Source organism: Rhinolophus sinicus, linkage group LG05 (genome assembly GCF_036562045.2).
Source record: "Rhinolophus sinicus isolate RSC01 linkage group LG05, ASM3656204v1, whole genome shotgun sequence".
Lineage (NCBI taxonomy): Eukaryota > Metazoa > Chordata > Mammalia > Chiroptera > Rhinolophidae > Rhinolophus > Rhinolophus sinicus.
In genome coordinates, this window is record NC_133755.1 from 78,441,870 (window position 1) to 78,458,474 (window position 16,605).

Here is a 16,605-nt window from a genome sequence, read left to right on the forward strand (position 1 = left end):
CATAGGTCCATACACACAGTCGGCTCTCAATAAATATTTGCTGAATTTTGGGGAAGGAATGAACCTTGTAAAAATCTCATTTGGAGACATCAGCTTGACAACCCATACTGCTTTTTCTCCCAGAAGCTCCTGGTACAGCCCAGGTCTAGCAGCAGGCGGTGCCAGGGCTGCTGCTCCAATCTGAGAGGGAATGGCACAAAGTCCAAAGGGGGCTGGCTGCAGACCAGGCCTCAAGCCTGATGGGCCCTGCCCTCCCCATGCTGATAACAGCATTCCCAAGGTGCAAGTGGCGGAGAAGGCAGAGGAAGCGGTTTCAGGGCCTTAGAACCCACTGAATTAGTTCCTCAGAGAACTTTTCCTTCACAAAGGGAATGCTTGAAAAAAGGGAGAAGAGAAGCCTCCCACAGCTGTCAGTTTGAAGCAGCTGCTCTCACCTCAGTCCATCTGGGGAAGGGGCTACAAAGCAGACAATCTTTATTCACAATCGGGGTGGCAGAGGAGAGATACCCCCAGGTCAGTCCAAAAGCAAAGATACTGGGTGAGGGAGATGGCGCAGGGCAGGGCCTCAGCACTCGTCCTCCCCCAGCAGGGAGTATGGGTTCCTCGAGGCCAGGCTGGACCCTGGAGCTGAGGTTGGGGTGTCCTCATCCCCTTCCCCCTCCTCATCTGCATCCCGGTCCTCCTCTCCCTCCTCCTCACAGGAGCTGCTCAGCTCTTCCTCCTCCTCTTCCTCGTCCTCCTCATCACCTGCTGGCCCCACCCGACCCTGCAAAACCACCAGCTCCGTAGTCTCCGGATGGGACTCCCACGTGCCTAGGGAACCAAAGCAAGAAAAAGAACAGAGGAGGGTTTTGAACAAGGAACTAAAGCCAGAGAAAGATGGGTAAGAGCAAAGACTAAGACTAACAATTTTTACAGCGGTTGGCATTCCTTCATTCGTTTGTCCATTCGTTCATTCAACCTCCCGTGTGCTGGGCACTGAACAGCTCTGCACACATCAACTCCTATCTTTATCACCACCTTGCCAAGGGGCACCTATAAGCTGGTTTTGCAGATCAGGGACCACCTGGGAGACGCTTAGCAACGCAGAGCTGACAGACAGGCACAGAATCCAGGCTTCCCTATCTGTGGCCACATGCTCGCACCCTACGGCCTACACGACAGCAGGGGCTGGGGAAGCATACTGGCTGGCCGACCTTTCTGTTCACTGTAGCCCGGGGGACGAAAGCACAGGGTAAGGCGGCCATCCAGCGCCAGCCGCAGGAGGCTGTTGGCCGCTCTGTACACATCGTTCCGCGCAGCCTTGGCTGTCTTGTAACCACGTTTCTCTGCCCAGGCTGGAGGGAGAAAAGAATAATGGTGAGGAGGCCATTAAGCCCACTCCCCTAATACAGTCCTTCCAGTTTGCCCCAGAACATTCAAGGCCAGAGAGCTTGCTGGTCCTGTGACAGAAATCTAGGGGAGTGGCCAGCTGTTGGGCCAAGGGCAGAACCTCTGAGAAGAGAGGAGAGTAAAGGGCAAAGGGAGGAGCCAGGCACGGAACCCACCTTCGCAGATGTCCCAGGCACACCAGGGGTGTTCTGCCGAGGGGTCCTCAGCCTCAGGGTGGCGCAGGTGGAGCAAGGCCTGCACGGGGATTCGGGATGCCAGGTAGCCCACCGCAGTGTACGGCTCCTGGATCTGGGCGATGGGGTAAATCCCTGCCAGAACCTAAGGGGAGAGAGCGCTCAGTAGCTCCCTCCATGCCCTGCCTTCTCCCTCCCAGGCACCTGTGCCCTCATACCTGTAACTGCTTGGGCAGAAGGGAAGGGAATATGAGGCCTGGGCAGTCACAGAGCTTCACGGAGGGCGTGAGAAAGTAAGTCTGAAAGTATCGCGTGTGGCCCGGGGTTCTGGAGACACTTACGACCTTCCGCCCTACCAGCCCATTGATCAGCGAGGACTTCCCCACATTGGGGAAACCTGAGGAAGGCAAGGAAAATTAACATTTGACACATCTTTACTCTGATGGGCAGGACATGCTGCTGTATCTGTAGGTGAAAGGGGAACTAAGGCTCAGAAATTAAGGAAGTGGTTTAACATTGCAAGTTAAAATCAGACTCTGGACTGCCAGGGTTGAATCCTGGCCTCTCCACCTACCAACTTTGTGACGTCAAAGGCAATTGACTTAACTTTCTGAGACTGTTTACTCATTTTACAGTGCAGACACCTCCAAGCTCACGGTCAAGATTAAATGAGAAACGAACAACTGTGTATGTCCGTGCAGCAGAGGACTAAGTACCCAATCCCAGGGAGACACGCATCTCATGACTATCATTTCACAATTATCCTACGTTCTCCAAGGAGAAGACTGGAGCCCTCAGGTCTCCCTGCCACTCTCGTCACGACGCCACCTTCACTCCAGCTGACTTCAGTATCTACACAACCCTGTTCAGCACTCTGGCCTCTCAGTGCCAGGATGTCCCTTCCAAAGGTGGTTTCCTCCACCCCACCTCAGCTACCCTCTCCCGTGGTCATGACCTGGACCGTCACTTCACACATCCAAAATCTCACCTGCAAGCACCCCACTCTCCACCCTGACATCCCATCTTTCCAGATCACTTATTCTGATTCCTCCTTTTCAGGAATTCTTTGACCTTGACTCTAGCACAGAAACACTACTCAATACCCGACTCACGTCCTCACTTCCCTTCTCAGCCAACTTAGATTCCGTGCTCCCACTCTACAGCCAGTCTCTTTCACAGAACTTCAGCACCCCAGTCCCACCTCTCCTGTCCACCTCACGCACCCGGCAAAACCCCAGCCCTGTAAAATGCAGCTGCGCCCATTCAGCACCTGCTCCCGGGCAGCTCACTGTGGCTGGGGAGGGGCAGCCCCACGCTCACTCCATTGCCAACCCACCAAGATATCTCCCTTCCAAAGGGGGGGAGGGGTGGGAGGGAAGGAAGGAGAGGAAGAAAGGGGGAGAGGGAGGAAGGGCGCGAATAACCCTCCTCCGACAACCCCCACCAGCCCCATTTCTCTGCCCCTTTGCAGTGAAACTCCTTCAAAGACTTGCCTGTTTTCAGTCACCACTTATTCATACTGTCTTTTTCATGACTATGAACTGTAACATACACAAAAACGCGTAAAACATAAATGTGCCAGATGAATCCCGTATCACCCACCCATGGGTGCAGTGTGACACATGTCCTCAGAGGCCCCGTTTGTTCCTTCTTGAGCATAACCCTCTTCCTCTGCACATGGGAGCCTTATCCTGAGTTGTAAGGGATTCTGTTGCTTATGTTTCTCTTTAGTTTTATGAGCTGTGTATCCCTGTGAGGACAGAGTCCCAGAGAGCAGTTTCCAGGCTCTGGGCCTCGCATGGGGGAGGAGGGCTGCTGGCTCCGATGTTGGTTGGCCATGGGCTGTAAATGGTTGGCCAATTGGCTGCTGATGTAACTGCCATGATGGCACTGGTTGGTTGGTTGGTTGGCAGGCAGAAAAGCGGATGGAGGATTGCGGATTGGGTGGATCCTACTTCGTGTGTCTCGCCCGGCCGCCAGCAAGAATAGAGTGGTGTGAACCCCCTATCTATGGATCCGTGGGTGTTCCTTTTTGGCCTCACCATAGCCTGCGTTCTTATGTTGGGAGCGGGAGCTGAGACCCCACGTGAGTCCCTGCATGACAATCCCTCAATGGTGCCATTCAATTTTGCAGGTTTTGAACTTTACACAAACGGAACTGTCTGTCTCGTGTCTCATACCACATTATATGAGGTTCGGCCAAATTGTTGTCCGTTCTCTCACTGGCCTACCCTAATCTGGCTTTCTTTCCGCCACTCCACTGAAACCACTCATGTTCACACTGTCAAGTCCACGGAGCGTCTCTGTTCTCTTCTCACTGGACTTGTCATCAACATTTGATACAGCTGAGCCCTCCTTTCCTCTCCAAACACCTTTTCCATTTGATGTCTGGGACACCCTCCGTCTCCTCCTCCTCTTCCCACCTACATCCCACATCGCATGCTTCAGTCCATGACTTCAAATACCATTTATATCCACCAGTGGCTCCCAAATTCAAATCTCCAGTCTTCCTCCCTAAGCTCCAGGCTCCTATACCCACTGCCTATTCAACATCTCCACTGGGGTTTTTTTAATCTCAAGTTTAGTTTCTGAATTCCCTTCCCCTCCCAGCCCCTCCAAATCTGCTCCTCTCCCAATCTTCCTACCTCGGTAATCCCAGCTGCTCATACAAAAACCTAGAAGTCCACTGCAGAGCCTTACTAAGCTCTCTCTGCTTCCTTTCTTGCCCACCCCCCCCCACCCCCCACATTTATTCTCCACTCAGCAAATAAACTTCTAAATGTGGAAATCAGATCTTCATTCCTCTGCTCAAAACCGACCTCTGGCTTCTCATCGGACTTGGAGTAAATCCCAAACACTTCCCATGACATGGTCCCTGACGACCTTTCTGACCTCCTCCCATGTGCTCTTCAATCCCCCCGTCAGTCTGGCTAGGCCCACAGTCAACAAGCTCCTTCCTACCCCAAGACCTCTCACTGACTGGCCCCTTGGCCTAGAAGGCCCTTTCCCCACATCTCCAAACAGCCACTTCTCCCCATCACCCCAGGCTCCTCTAAGTCTTTCTTGGAGGACGCCTCCTCGTCTACTTGTTCTCTATCCCCTTTCATTGCCCCTAAATAACATGATTTCAAATGATGAATCAATTTACTCACAAGAAGACAAGCTCCGTGAGGGCAGGGACTTCCTGCCACCCTCACAGCAGCACATCCATGCCGTCCCTGGAACAGCACCTGGCACCTGCTGCTCAGTGTTTGGGGGATAAATGACCAAGGGCTGGAGGGGGATCCGAACTCAGGTTGCCGGTGCCACAGACTCTCCCTGTCACACCACCTGAGCACAGTCAAGTTAGTGCACAGGCTGCTGGGAGAGGGCACACAGCCTCCTGGGAGGAGCAGCAGGGTCCGAAGTCAGAGGAAGAAAGCCAGAGGGGAGTGGCTGGAGAGGGAGCAATCGGTCAGTGGTCAGGCAGGTTTTGCCCAAGACAAAAAGGAAACTGAAAGGTAAGTCAGGAGCATTTCCAAGGTACCAACTACTCTGCTCTGCTCTCCCTAATTTCTTCCAGGCTGGGCCTTTTCTGGTTCGGTGACACCTCAGTGCCACAACTTTGCCAAAGTCACTTCTTACCTCCCCCACCCAAATTAAAAGGGGCTCTGGGCCCTAATGAGACCTTCCTTTATCCCACCAAGAGCAGAGACAAATGTCTGCATTAAGGCAAGAGTCGCCTTGACAACAGATTTAAAGGATTCAGACCAAGAAAGAAACTAATACTTGCTAAGCTCCCGCTATGATTTCATGGCCCCTCTGCTATGCACTAATTACTCCAACTTCCAGAGTTAACACATACAAGTCACTTAGACCAGTGCCTGGCACATAGTTAAGTACCACACAAATGTTTAGTTTTAATAGTTACTATTACCATTATCACTACTTGTCAGGCTTTGCTAGGCTCTCTCTTTCCTCTTCCCTTCACTCCTCACATCTGTTCTTTCACTTACGTATCAGTATTCCCAATTTAAAATCCAAAGTACTTAAAACTCAGTGGGTAAATACATGCTCAAAATCAGTATCAACCAAGGAGAGGTGGGATTTAACTCAGGCAGACCATGGTCCTTCCACTACGGTACACGGCCTCCAGAGACCTGGGGCCTAATGACGCCTGATCAGCTCCCTGCTTTTCCAAACACTGGGGCCGCCATGCCACGCATGGCACTGCTCTCTTACCCACACAGCCGATGGTCACCACCCCATCCTTATAGCGCTCCCGGGCTGGGCCGGCTGGCTCCATCGCCGAGTCGGTCTGCTGCTCCACCAGCACTGCGGGCCCATCATCCTCTTCTTCCTCCTCACCAGAGCCATTCCCCCAGGTGGCCCCAGCCACATCCCGGGCAATCTTCTCCCGCCAGCTGCTCAAGTCCACTGCTCAAGGAAGAAGATGAAGAAGGTTCTCCCCAGAGCCACTGTACGTGACGGCACAGACTGTACTGCACAGCTGATGTAACTGGTGCCCTATTGAGTTGGGTAGTGCCAACGTGCACCACAGCTGACTCTCCCCAGCCTTCACTTGACACCACCTTGGAAACACGTGCATTTCTCTGAGTTTTCTGAAAAGTCCTGGAAAGCCTGAAGGCAGCGACCCTGGGGCTCCTGCCGACCTGCTACCTCTCCTGTCCCACCAAGTCGGTCTGCTCCCTCTTCCACCCCTCCCCCAGCCTCTTGCCTGTGCCAGAATAGAGGGGTTGACTTCGGAAAAGGTGAGTAAAACGACTCTGGGCCTTGGGTCTCCCAATGACCTGTCACATCTCCCTCTAAGAGGCACAAACCTTTCCCTGCAGTGATGGCTTCACAGGCTCTCAACAACTGCTCGGGCCCCAAGGCCCGAGTCCATCCTCTCCCCCGCCTCCGACTCTTCTTCAAGACTGCCATCAGAGAGGACAAAAGGGTTAGCACACCCCACCTCTCCCGCCACCCTTAGGTCCAAGATCGGTGCCCCCTTGTCAACAAGCATCTCTGCTCTCCCTTTGTCCCCTGCCACCCCTCTCTCCCATGCTGCCCTCCGCACTGCCACTCACCACTGCTAGAGTCCTGTGGGGTGCGGGGGTCCCGAGGGAAAGAGGTGAAAAGGACGACGTGGAGCTGGGGAAAGTGTTGGTGAAAATAATGCTTCCAGGCGACTGCGAGAGCCGGCGGGGCCAGATCCACCTTGTTCAGGACCAGCACCAGGCCCAGCCCAAGTTCTCCAGTCACGTACTCATAAAGCGCTGGCGGGAAATTCACAACCTGGGACAGGGTTGGCAAGGGAATGAGCAATGGGAGGTCACCTCAGAGTCCTCTGCCTCTAGCTCAGCAGGCACAGCTTGAAGACAAAACCCTGGAGGTAGCAGATTCTGGGGCAAAACAGGTAAATTAGCCGAATTGAGCTAGGAAGACAAAGCAGAGGTAAGTAACACCTGTGCATTTACGTAGGCATGTACGTGTGTGGATGCTGTTAAGAATCTCCAACCTACATGTCCCCACAGACCTCCCTTTCTCCCACTGGAGGACAACTGTGAAGTGGCAGAGCAGGGTCACACAACAGCCATCCAGCAGCAGAGTCTGGAGCCTTTACTGCTACCCCAGCGTTCCAGGTCAGTCTTGTGCTGACTAATGGGCAGGGCACGGGAAAGCCCCCAGCTGCTTTCATGGAATGCCCTGGAGCTCCACTCTAGGACCTTCTGTTGGTTTAGCTCTGCTGGGCTGGGAAACAGGATGTGTAGTTTTTCATCAAAAGAATAAAAAAGAGGAGAGTCAGTTGGCCAGGGAAGGAATGACAGTCTGGGACACTGGTGAGTAAAGGACTGAAACCCTGACTGCAGACATCAGCATGGGGTACGAGAGAATGGGAAGGAAGAAGGGTACCCCTTTGTCTCCCAACTGCTGCCTCTGCCCTTGACCCCACAGGAATCTTCCCCCCACTCCCACCTCCGGCTTTCCCAGCCTTATCCCAGTACTCACTGGATGTCGGATATCAGTGATAAGCAGGACAATGTCAGACATCTCTAACACTCGCCACAGCTGCCTCCACGTCTGAAAAGACAAGGTCAGCGGAAGAGAACCTGAGCTCAGAGTCCCTTTCCTGCCTGACCCCAGACCAATCTGACCCTGGGTCACTACGCCCTATTCTTGTCCCCACTCCATTCTCACCTCCAGATTGTGCTCAAAGTAGCTGAGTTTCTCCAAGGTGTAAGCCCCGTGAATCTTCCCAAGATACTCCTGGAAGCTCCGTTCCTCCTGGCTCATTAGTTGCTCCTTGGACATCTCATAGCTCCAAGGAGGACGTCGGGGAAAGTCCAAGACTGGGAAATCAATGAAAAGTCCAAGGAAGTCTGAGGATTGTGTCAGGACTGCAGGGTGCATCCCAGACCCCTCCGTCCTCACAGTCAGCTTTTACTCCTCCACACCCCTTCCCCCAGCCCAGTGCCTATCACCAACAGCTAGCTCTCACCCACCTGAGCCAGGCTGGTAGACCTCCCGGATGTCCAGCTCCAGCACTTCAGCACTGACAGGCTGCAGCACTTGCTCCCGGGCTGCTCTCTTTCTCCTCTCCACCTCCTCCCGGCTGTCCCTCTCAAAATGCAGCCGGTATCTAACGGGACAAGGACCACAGCATCCATTACAATCCTGTGGCCACAAAAAGACTCCCCTCTTGGGCAGACAACTTCCCAAAGCTTTCTCTCCAAGGTTGTTTGCCCCTTGAGTAGGCCCTCCCCCAAGCCCCTCTTTCCCGCAATATTCGGCCTTCCCCTAAGTCTTGTCCTTCTAAAAGCGAAGCTCTCTCCAGCCCCTCGGGAAGGGAAGATTGTGGCCGCTCCCTGGAACCCAGCGCCCGCGGAGAACTGTGGCATCCCAGCCACACCACCTCCAGTTTCAAGCCAGCCGCTGCTGGCTAGCCCCCAATGCTCTGACTTTCTGGTAGGCGGGGAAGGCCAGGCCAGTGTCCCCCGCCCACTCACCGATTTGGGTCATAGCCTCGCGGACCCAGCCCCTGGGAAGGCTGCTGGTTGAGCCTACGGATGTGATGGGTCACAGACTCCCCGTCCGAGGTGTCGGTCTGCTCCTCCCGCCGCTCCCGACTCCCGCTGCGGCTGTTGGAACTGGATCGCAGCCCATCTTGAAGCCCTGAGGGGAGGAGCCGGTGACGCCAGTGTTGCCCGGCTCTCAGGGGCCAAAAGACCCCCTCCCCGTTGGATCTGGCTTCCCCTCACCCCACCCCACTTCTTCTGAGGCCCGATTCTCTCAGCCACCCTGCTGAGGACCCTCCTAGATGTGCGTGGGGGTAGTCACTCCTCCTCCAGGGATCTGCAGGGATGTTGCCCGCTCGAGCTGGAGGGATTCCCCTCCCCCAACTCCCCATCCTTCCCCACCCCTTCCATGTAGGGGGGCTGGAGTGAGGGAATCCCCTCTGCGGTCACCCGCGCGCGACGGCTCACGGCCACCACCCCCTCCCACGCCCTCCAGAGGCGCGGCGGGCACACCCCTCCTTTTAGATGTGCGGGAGCCCGAGCCCCGCCCCCTCCTCTCTCTCCCGCACTGACCTCGCTTCCGCTCCCGCTTGTCCTGCAACTGCTTCTTCTTCTGCTTCACGCTGAAGGGCTTCTTCCTCGGCATGGCCCGGACCAGTCACCTGGCCCTCCCTCCGCCGAGCTCCCGCCGCCTCAACTGACTACACCCTCCCCGGGCAGCCCCCGCCGCAAGGGCCCGGGACCCTCGAGGGGGCGGAGCTAGAAGGTGACGTCAACGGGCGGGCCTGGCCGATTTGCCCCAGTAGCTGGGCTGGAAGGAGGAAGGGGGGCGGAAATACAGTCACTTCCCTCCCGGAGCTAGGCGAGATGATGAGGGGTGGGCTCCCCGCATGTGAGAGCCGGGGGCACGGAAAGGGCGCAGCAGCCGTGAGGAAGGAGGCGCGCGTGGGAGGATCGGGCTCGCTTCGTCACGGACGCTACCAACTCACGGTCGATAGAGGGGGGACGCGTGTCACCACCACCTTGCGCGTCTGGCAGAAACTACCACTCACCTGGAGGGGGCGGTGGAGTGGGGGGCGGGTCCTACCACCTGCGGGAAAGAGAGGCGTGGACGCGCCGAAGCTGCTTTGCCAGCCCCGGGGCTTGACCTGGAGTGGAAGCCGAGGCTGCGCGTGGGGGAATGGAGCCCAGTCGCTGTGTTACACTGGGGGCAGGGTCAGAGGTCCTGAGGAGTGGTGGCGGTCTGAAGCGTCCAGGGCACCGCCCTGCTGGGATCCAGATTCCTGGTGGAGGATAAGAAGGAGCAGGTTTACAGATCACAGGGCAAGCGTGGGTGAGGAAGGAAGCCCTGGTGGGACAAGGACTTTGGGGGGAGGTCAGAGGTCACGAAGTTGTGCCTGCTGCTGTTACCATAGTAACCGGGAACCGGATGTGGCGATCTTAGCGTGCGACAGCCCTGCTCTCAGACCTTCCCGCCGGAGAGCCTGACAACTCTGTTGCACACTGTGGAGAGCCTGTTGTGGAGTTTTTTTCAGCGAGGGGAGAAGAGAGGAATTTTTGAAAAACATTTATAGAAGCGCAACGAAGGGGAGGTTTGAGATTTACGCCCTCTGGCAGAAACAGAGGGTGGCAGCTTACGTGAAAATGAGCTGCACAAAGGCTCCCTGCAGCCTTCCGGAAGTTAAATGGCGGGAGCTTCAGCCTGGGGTCCACAGCCCCCGCGGAAGCGGAAACAGAATCTCAGCGTGCCCCTTCCTCACTGCCTTCCAAATCCCGCTGCAGCCATTGCCGCAACGACGATGCCGAAACGAAAGAAGCAGAATCAGCAGCAGCAGCAGCCGCCGCAGCAGCTCCCACTGCTAAAGCGGGAAGAGACTGAAGACGAAGAAGATGGGATTTCCATCGGTGAGGAGCCCTGGAGGAGTGTGCACATTTCTGCCAGCTGGTCGGGGCGAGGGGTTAGGGGCTGAAAAGGTGCGAGGAAGTGGGCTCCAACGGAAGGAGGAAGGGCGCGCGCGCTGGGGCAGGGGGTGGAGGGCCTATCCCGGATGGAGCCCTGAAAGAGTTGAACCCTCAACTTCAATCTGGCCCCTAAACCTTTCTAAAGAAGGCAGGGGAGGACAGGATAAAGAGCTCGGCCCTAGAGAGGTTGCAGGTTGCGTGACTAGGATAATTTGTGTCCAGACTTTCACAGGGAAGGTGGAAGTGTATCTTTCTCTAAACTACAGGGGCGGAGGGGAGCTATTTGGCCAGCAATTAGAGAAGGGTTGGATTACCTCTAGATATTTTGGATAGCAACAGTGTCAGGGAAAGAGAAAATCGTAGGTATTCCTCCCGCATTATCCCCCTTGACCGAGTCTCCACTTTTTGCCAATCAATCCTGAACACTTTCGCAGAGGAAAGAGCAGATAGATGGGGTGAAAACCTGTAACACAACTGAGAATATACCTGGCTTTACTGGTTGATTTAAGAAATGAGTAATAGAATAAAAACTTAAGAATAGGATCATCAGTCCTCTAGTCCATTATGATGACCATATTTTCATGTCTACTCTTAGGACCACCCAGCCTTCTGGGCCCTCCCCCCATGGCCAATGGAAAGCCTGGTGACCCCAAGTCAGGTGAGGAGGAAGGGGCCCTGATCTTTTTATTAGGTCCTGGAGAAGGGAGCAAGAGAGGGACTAAAACCCAGGAAGGACTCAAAATCAAAAGATCAGAATTCAGTACCTAAATGAATGAAGAGATGTATATTCACAGATTGGAAAACTCAGTGTTGTAAAAAATGTCAGTTCTTTCCAAATTGATCTGTTGATTCAATGCATTCCCAATTATAATCCCTATTTTGTGTGTGTGTGTGTCTGTGTGGAAATAAACATTCTACATTATTATATGGACATGAAAGGATCAGGGTAAGAGATTGCAAAGGCAGGCTTGAAGTGGGAGGGGTTGCTCTGAATATTAAGACTTTATTGTAAAGCTATAGTGGTTGTGACGGTGTAGTGTTGGCGCAGTGATAGACACATGAGTCAATAGAATAGCATAAAGAGTCCAGTAACAGGCCCACACATATGTGGACACTTCATTTATGATGAAGATGGAACTGAAATAGTGGTCTTTTCAGTAAATAATCCTGGATTAATTGGCTATTCATGGGGGAATGAAATTTGACCTATTCATACCATACGCAAACATCAATTCCAAGTGGATTCTAGATCTGAGTGTAGAGGTAAAGAAATAATTCTAGAAAATAAATATATTTCATGGTCTTAAAGTAGATAAGAGTTCTTAGACAGGAAACACATTAACCATAAAGGAAAAATTTATAAACTGAACTACACTAGAAAATATAAACTTCTATTAATCAAATGACACTATTAAGTAATTAATAGGGAGCCATAGAGTAGAAAATACAACAAATGTAATCAATAAAGAGCTCGTTCTAGAATATATAAAGAAGTTTTCTAGACAACCTGTTAGAAAACTGGGCAAAAGACCAGAATAGCCACCTCATAACAACTGCGACCTAAATTACCCAAAAAACATGAACAAGAACATTAGTTGATAAACAAATGCAAGATAAAAACATACCACTTTGAAATTGAAATGCTTGTGTACTGTTGGTAGGATTGCACGGTGGTACACTATGAAAAACAGTATGAAGGTTCCTCAAAAAATTAAAAATAGAATTATCTTATGAGCCAGCAATTCCACTCTTGGGTCTTTATCCAAAAGAATGGAAAGCAGGATCTTGAGATTTTTGCACACCCATGTTCATGACAGCACTATTCACAATAGTCGAGATGGTAGTAACCTGAACGTCTGTTGACAGATGAATAGCTAAGCAAAGTGTATGTTTATGCAGTGGAATATTATTCATCCCTCTAAAGTAAGACAGTCTTGTCACATGCTACAGTGAACCTTGAGGCCATTACGCTAAATAAAATAAGCCAGTCACAAAAAGAAAAGTACTGTATGACTACACTTAAGTGCAGTATCTAAAGTAGTTCAATTCAGACACAAAGTGAAATGGTGGTTGCCAGGGGCTGGGTGGCGGGGGAAGAGGAGTGTTGTCAGTAGCTATAGAGTTGCAGTATTGGAAGATGAGAAAGTTCTCAAGATGTGTTGCACAACAATGTTAATTTACTTAACACTACTGAGATGTCCACTTAAAAATAGTTAAGGTGGTAATTTTCATGTTACATGTTTTACCACAAATTAAAAAAAAACAAAAAACTTCACACTCAAGAGAATGGCAGAAATGGAAAAGATTGATTAATACCAAGTGTTGTCAAGGCAATGGAACAACGAACTGCTGGTGGCGGTATAAGTTGGTACAACCACTTTGGGAAATAACTTTACCTATTAAACTTGAGCATATATATACGCTAGGACCCAATAATACCTCTCCTAGGTATATATACTCAACAGAAATGCATACATATGTGTAACGAAGACATGTACAAAAATGTTTATAGCAGCATTTTTCCTTATAGCCCCAAACTGGAATCCACCCACATGTCCACCATCACTAGAATGGATAAATAAGTTGTTGTGTGTGCATGCAATGGGATACTACACTGCACTGAAAATGAACGAGCTCCTGCTACAGGCAACTTGGATGAATCTCACAAACATGATGTTGAGCGAAAGGATCCAGACACAAAAGAATGCAGACTGTATGATTCCAGTTATGCAAAGTTCAAAACCAGGCAAAAACTAACATGTGGTGCTAGAAGTCAGGACATTGGTTATCTTTGGGGAGGAGGGTGGGTGGTGGGGGAGGAGGGGCACAAGGGGGGGTGACTTCTGAAGTGCTAATAAGGTCCTATCTCTTCACCTGGGTGGTGGAAACACAAGTATGTTTACTTTGGTGATAATTGAGTTGTGCAGTTGAAATTGGTGTATTTTTTTGTATGTATAATGTGCTTCAATAAAAAGTTTTTAAAAAATCAAGGCTTTTTTATCAGGAATAAGCTGGCCATTGATCACCTTTCCATGGCTTTCTCTCTCTCTCTAGCTCTTCACAGAGGTCCTCCAGGATCAAGGGGACCGGTGATTCCACCACTGCTGAGTCTCCCACCTCCTCCCCGGGGCAGAGGCCCGGTTTGGGGAGGCTTAGGCCCCAGGTTTGGCCCATATGGTCGTGGTTGGTGGGGGATCAATGCTGAGCCTCCTGTTCCCGGACCAAGCCATGGTCCTTCCAGGGGAGGCTTTCACAAAGAACAGAGACATCCTCGAAGGCTCAAAAGCTGGTCACTTGTCAAAAATACCTGCCCACCCAAGGATGGACCCCAGGTTAAGGAAGGTGAGGTCCATTTTTTTTATACCTGTATACATTTAATAACCCTGCACTCCCAGAGTGACCCTGACTCTTCTCTTTGGGGCTGTCCTTCTGAAGTAGGAGTAGGCCTGAATGTTTTTTCTCCCCGGAGAAAGACTACCATTCTAAAATATCTGGAAATGGTAGAGAGTAGGAAATCGGACCACCTTCTCTAGCTCTGCTTTCTCTTACATTTGTTTTCTTTCTTACATTTTAAATTGCCCGATTTTCGGTTGTTCACAGACAAATCTGATCGCCCTGTCTGCCGACACTTTGCCAAAAAGGGCCACTGTCGATATGAGGATCTCTGTGCCTTCTACCACCCAGGCGTCAATGGACCTCCTCTGTGAGAATGTGCCTTCCCGTCCAAGCTGGAAGGAGCCCTCTGTGACCTAGCGGCCATGTATTTGCCTGTGGCCCTGTGACAGCTCTGTGAGGCTGTTCCACACACCACCCTCAGTCAGTGACGCCTGCACTGACCCATCACCTCCGCGTTTGGGGTCCAGAGCTGTGTTTCATCACAGGTGCACAGTGTGCTCTTTCTTCTGGTTCAGCCTCCAGGGACTTGCCTTCTGGACCCCATCTTGGCTGCCTTTAGAGGCTTCCCTTGCCAACTGACTGCTGAACAGGAAACCTATTTGGTGCTGTTTCTGGTGCATCTGCCCACCCAGCCCCCAGTATCGCCCTCAATTCCTGAGCCTTGGAGCAGTTTCCCACCATTCCCTTCTAGCTGCTTGTCTGAAGTCCTTTTTATGTGATGCCTCCTACTCCTTATGGTGTCAGCCGCTCTGTAAAACTCACCAGGTTGTGTGACCTGGGGTCCAGTTTGGGTGACGTACAGAGTCGCTCCATGGAGGCCATGCTTCCTTTTTCTCGTAGTTTCTGCATCAGTAGCCTGATCCTTGCCGCTATGGTTTGTGATCACTGTGCTTTGTGAAACTGTGCATCCCCTTATAGCCCTTCTCAGTGTCCGTGGCATTTTTGTGACTTCCCAACAGTAGAATATTTCTGCCAAAATGAGGGAGGCTCTTGGTGCCCTCTAGTTTTTCCCCACCTCCTAACCTGGGAGAATTGTGAAACTTTCCACAAGACTGCCTCCCTGGTCCTCCCCGGTCCTCCCCGGTCCTCCCCATTCCTCCCCATTCCTCGGGGGTTGGATTTTACAGGTTTCACACAGACCTGTGAGATGTCCTCTCAAGCCTCTGACGGGCCTACCCTATCTCCTGTCTCCATTTTCGTTAGACTGCGTCGTTATGAGGCTGCCAGCCTGTTCATGTGAATTCTGTGAATCTCCATCTGGCCTACCTTTGGGTGAAAACTGTACAGTACTGTCACCTTCCAACCTTCTTCCCCTACATCCCTGGCACTGGTTGTTTTCTGTGAAAACTACAGTGAACAGTCTCAGTTTTGAACTGGCCCTGAGGAAATGGGCCAGCAGTTGTGGGCATGAGGGAGGGATGAGAGCCGTTGGAAACTGAAAATTAATTTTTTTTCTTTTTAACATTTTTTATAGTAGTAATAAACGCAGTGGAAACAAGCATTTTCTTTAATCCCTGTGTTCCAGTCACCTCTGGAGGTGCAGATGAGGGTGTTCTTGTAGGGGTCCGGTTATTCATTTAGTTCATGCACAGTGGTGATAGAGAAAGCACAGCTTGAGTTTCTTCCAGTCTGAAGGAACCAGTGGGAGTCCCATTAACCAGACCAGGCTCCGTTTTGTTCAAGGGTAAAGTTGGTAGGAAAAAGGAAAAGCCAGGTGCCCATGGAGTAGTGTTTAAACATTTTGCCTGTGTGTGTAGGTTTGATGTTTGTGGAGTAGTAATGACAAAGCAGCCTCTTGATAAATATTTGTAGAGTGCCTGTGGGCCAGGCACTGTACTCGGCACTGGAGGTGACAGCTGAACCTGATGGAACTACAGGGGGAGACAAGTTCATAAAAAAATCACAAATACGTGTCAAGTTCACATCTGTCAGTGGCGTGGTAGAGAAGTGAGACATGATGAAAGTGGGAGTCTGTACTAAAGGGAATCTTGGGAGATGACAGCTGAAGCAGGCTCTGAAGGACAAACCAGAGGTGAGGTGGTAGTGTGGTCCAGGCAAAGGTGTTTGCTAAGCGGCGGGGACAGCGCAAGGGGAGGCAGAAGACGAGCTAGACCACTCGGCCATGCAGAGCAAAAGGATTTGGGTCTTTTCAGACAGAAGCCTTTGAAGAGTTGCAGGCAGGTCAGTATCACAGATTAGGTTGGTTTTTCAGGAAAATCACAATGAGTGGAGCTGCCCAGGCTTGACGGTGGAGGCTAGAAAATTACTTCAGTAACCCCAGTGAGTCACAATGGTGGCATAGATTTGGGTAGTGGAGTTAGAGAAAAGTGGACTTTTGGAACTAAGGTCAAAAATGAAAGTATTTTAGGATTCAGGGTAGTTCAGCTATCATAGCTGTGCCATTTAAAAAGAAAGGTATTAGAAGAAAACAGGAGAATGCCGCTACTTTTCTTTTGGAGTGGTTGAGTCTGAGCTGCCTTTTTTTTTTTTTTTTTTAAGATTTTTTATTGGGGAAGGGGAATAGGACTTTATTGGGGAACAGTATGTACTTCCAGGACTTTTTTCCAAGTCAAGTTGTTGTCCTTTCAATCTTAGTTGTGGAGGGTGCCATTCAGCTTCAAGTTGTTGTCCGTTCAGTCTTAGTTGTGGAGGGCGCAGCTCAGCTCCAGGTCCAGTTGCCGTTG

The 16,605-nt window shown here is 51.5% G+C and overlaps 2 protein-coding genes across 6 annotated transcripts; one reads left to right on the forward strand and one right to left on the reverse strand.

Moving 5' to 3' along the window:
- Positions 1 to 457: 457 nt before the first annotated feature.
- GNL1 (G protein nucleolar 1 (putative)) lies at positions 458 to 9,754 on the reverse strand. 2 transcript variants are annotated; one of them, XM_019717369.2, is made up of 13 exons: positions 9,616 to 9,754; positions 9,137 to 9,374; positions 8,555 to 8,720; positions 8,051 to 8,187; positions 7,746 to 7,897; positions 7,557 to 7,628; positions 6,635 to 6,842; positions 6,386 to 6,481; positions 5,787 to 5,981; positions 1,784 to 1,962; positions 1,548 to 1,710; positions 1,197 to 1,337; positions 458 to 813 (listed from the first exon to the last, which is right to left on the reverse strand). In XM_019717369.2, the coding sequence occupies exons 2-13, from the start codon at positions 9,207 to 9,209 to the stop codon at positions 566 to 568; spliced, it is 1,830 nt and encodes a 609-aa protein (XP_019572928.1). In that variant the 5' UTR covers positions 9,210 to 9,374; positions 9,616 to 9,754; the 3' UTR covers positions 458 to 565. The 2 variants fall into 2 exon arrangements, with proteins under 2 accessions (XP_019572928.1, XP_074188715.1); XM_074332614.1 differs by lacking the exon at positions 9,616 to 9,754 and having other exon boundaries at positions 9,137 to 9,535.
- A 297-nt stretch (positions 9,755 to 10,051) lies between these two features.
- On the forward strand, positions 10,052 to 15,419 carry PRR3 (proline rich 3). Of its 4 annotated transcripts, none has more exons than XM_019717371.2 (5): positions 10,119 to 10,468; positions 11,121 to 11,183; positions 13,056 to 13,238; positions 13,580 to 13,867; positions 14,126 to 15,419. In XM_019717371.2, exons 1-5 carry the CDS (start codon positions 10,249 to 10,251, stop codon positions 14,230 to 14,232), a joined length of 861 nt encoding a protein of 286 aa, XP_019572930.1. In that variant the 5' UTR covers positions 10,119 to 10,248; the 3' UTR covers positions 14,233 to 15,419. The 4 variants fall into 4 exon arrangements, with proteins under 4 accessions (XP_019572929.1, XP_019572930.1, XP_074188716.1 ...); XM_074332616.1 differs by having other exon boundaries at positions 10,399 to 10,537; positions 14,126 to 14,376; XM_019717370.2 differs by lacking the exon at positions 13,056 to 13,238 and having other exon boundaries at positions 10,052 to 10,468.
- Positions 15,420 to 16,605: the final 1,186 nt, after the last annotated feature.

Coding starts and splice junctions, on each gene's coding strand:
- GNL1 (XM_019717369.2), bottom strand. CDS start 9,209: ATGCCGAGGAAGAAGCCCTTCAGCGTGAAGCAGAAGAAGAAGCAGTTG. Junction 8,721..9,136: donor CAAGCGGGAGCGGAAGCGAG/GTCAGTGCGGGA, acceptor TCCTCCCCTCAG/GGCTTCAAGATGGGCTGCGA. Junction 5,982..6,385: donor AGCCATCACTGCAGGGAAAG/GTTTGTGCCTCT, acceptor TTCCTTGAGCAG/TGGACTTGAGCAGCTGGCGG.
- PRR3 (XM_019717371.2), top strand. CDS start 10,249: ATGGCGGGAGCTTCAGCCTGGGGTCCACAGCCCCCGCGGAAGCGGAAA. Junction 10,469..11,120: donor AGAAGATGGGATTTCCATCG/GTGAGGAGCCCT, acceptor GTCTACTCTTAG/GACCACCCAGCCTTCTGGGC. Junction 11,184..13,055: donor GCCTGGTGACCCCAAGTCAG/GTGAGGAGGAAG, acceptor TTTTCCTTATAG/CCCCAAACTGGAATCCACCC.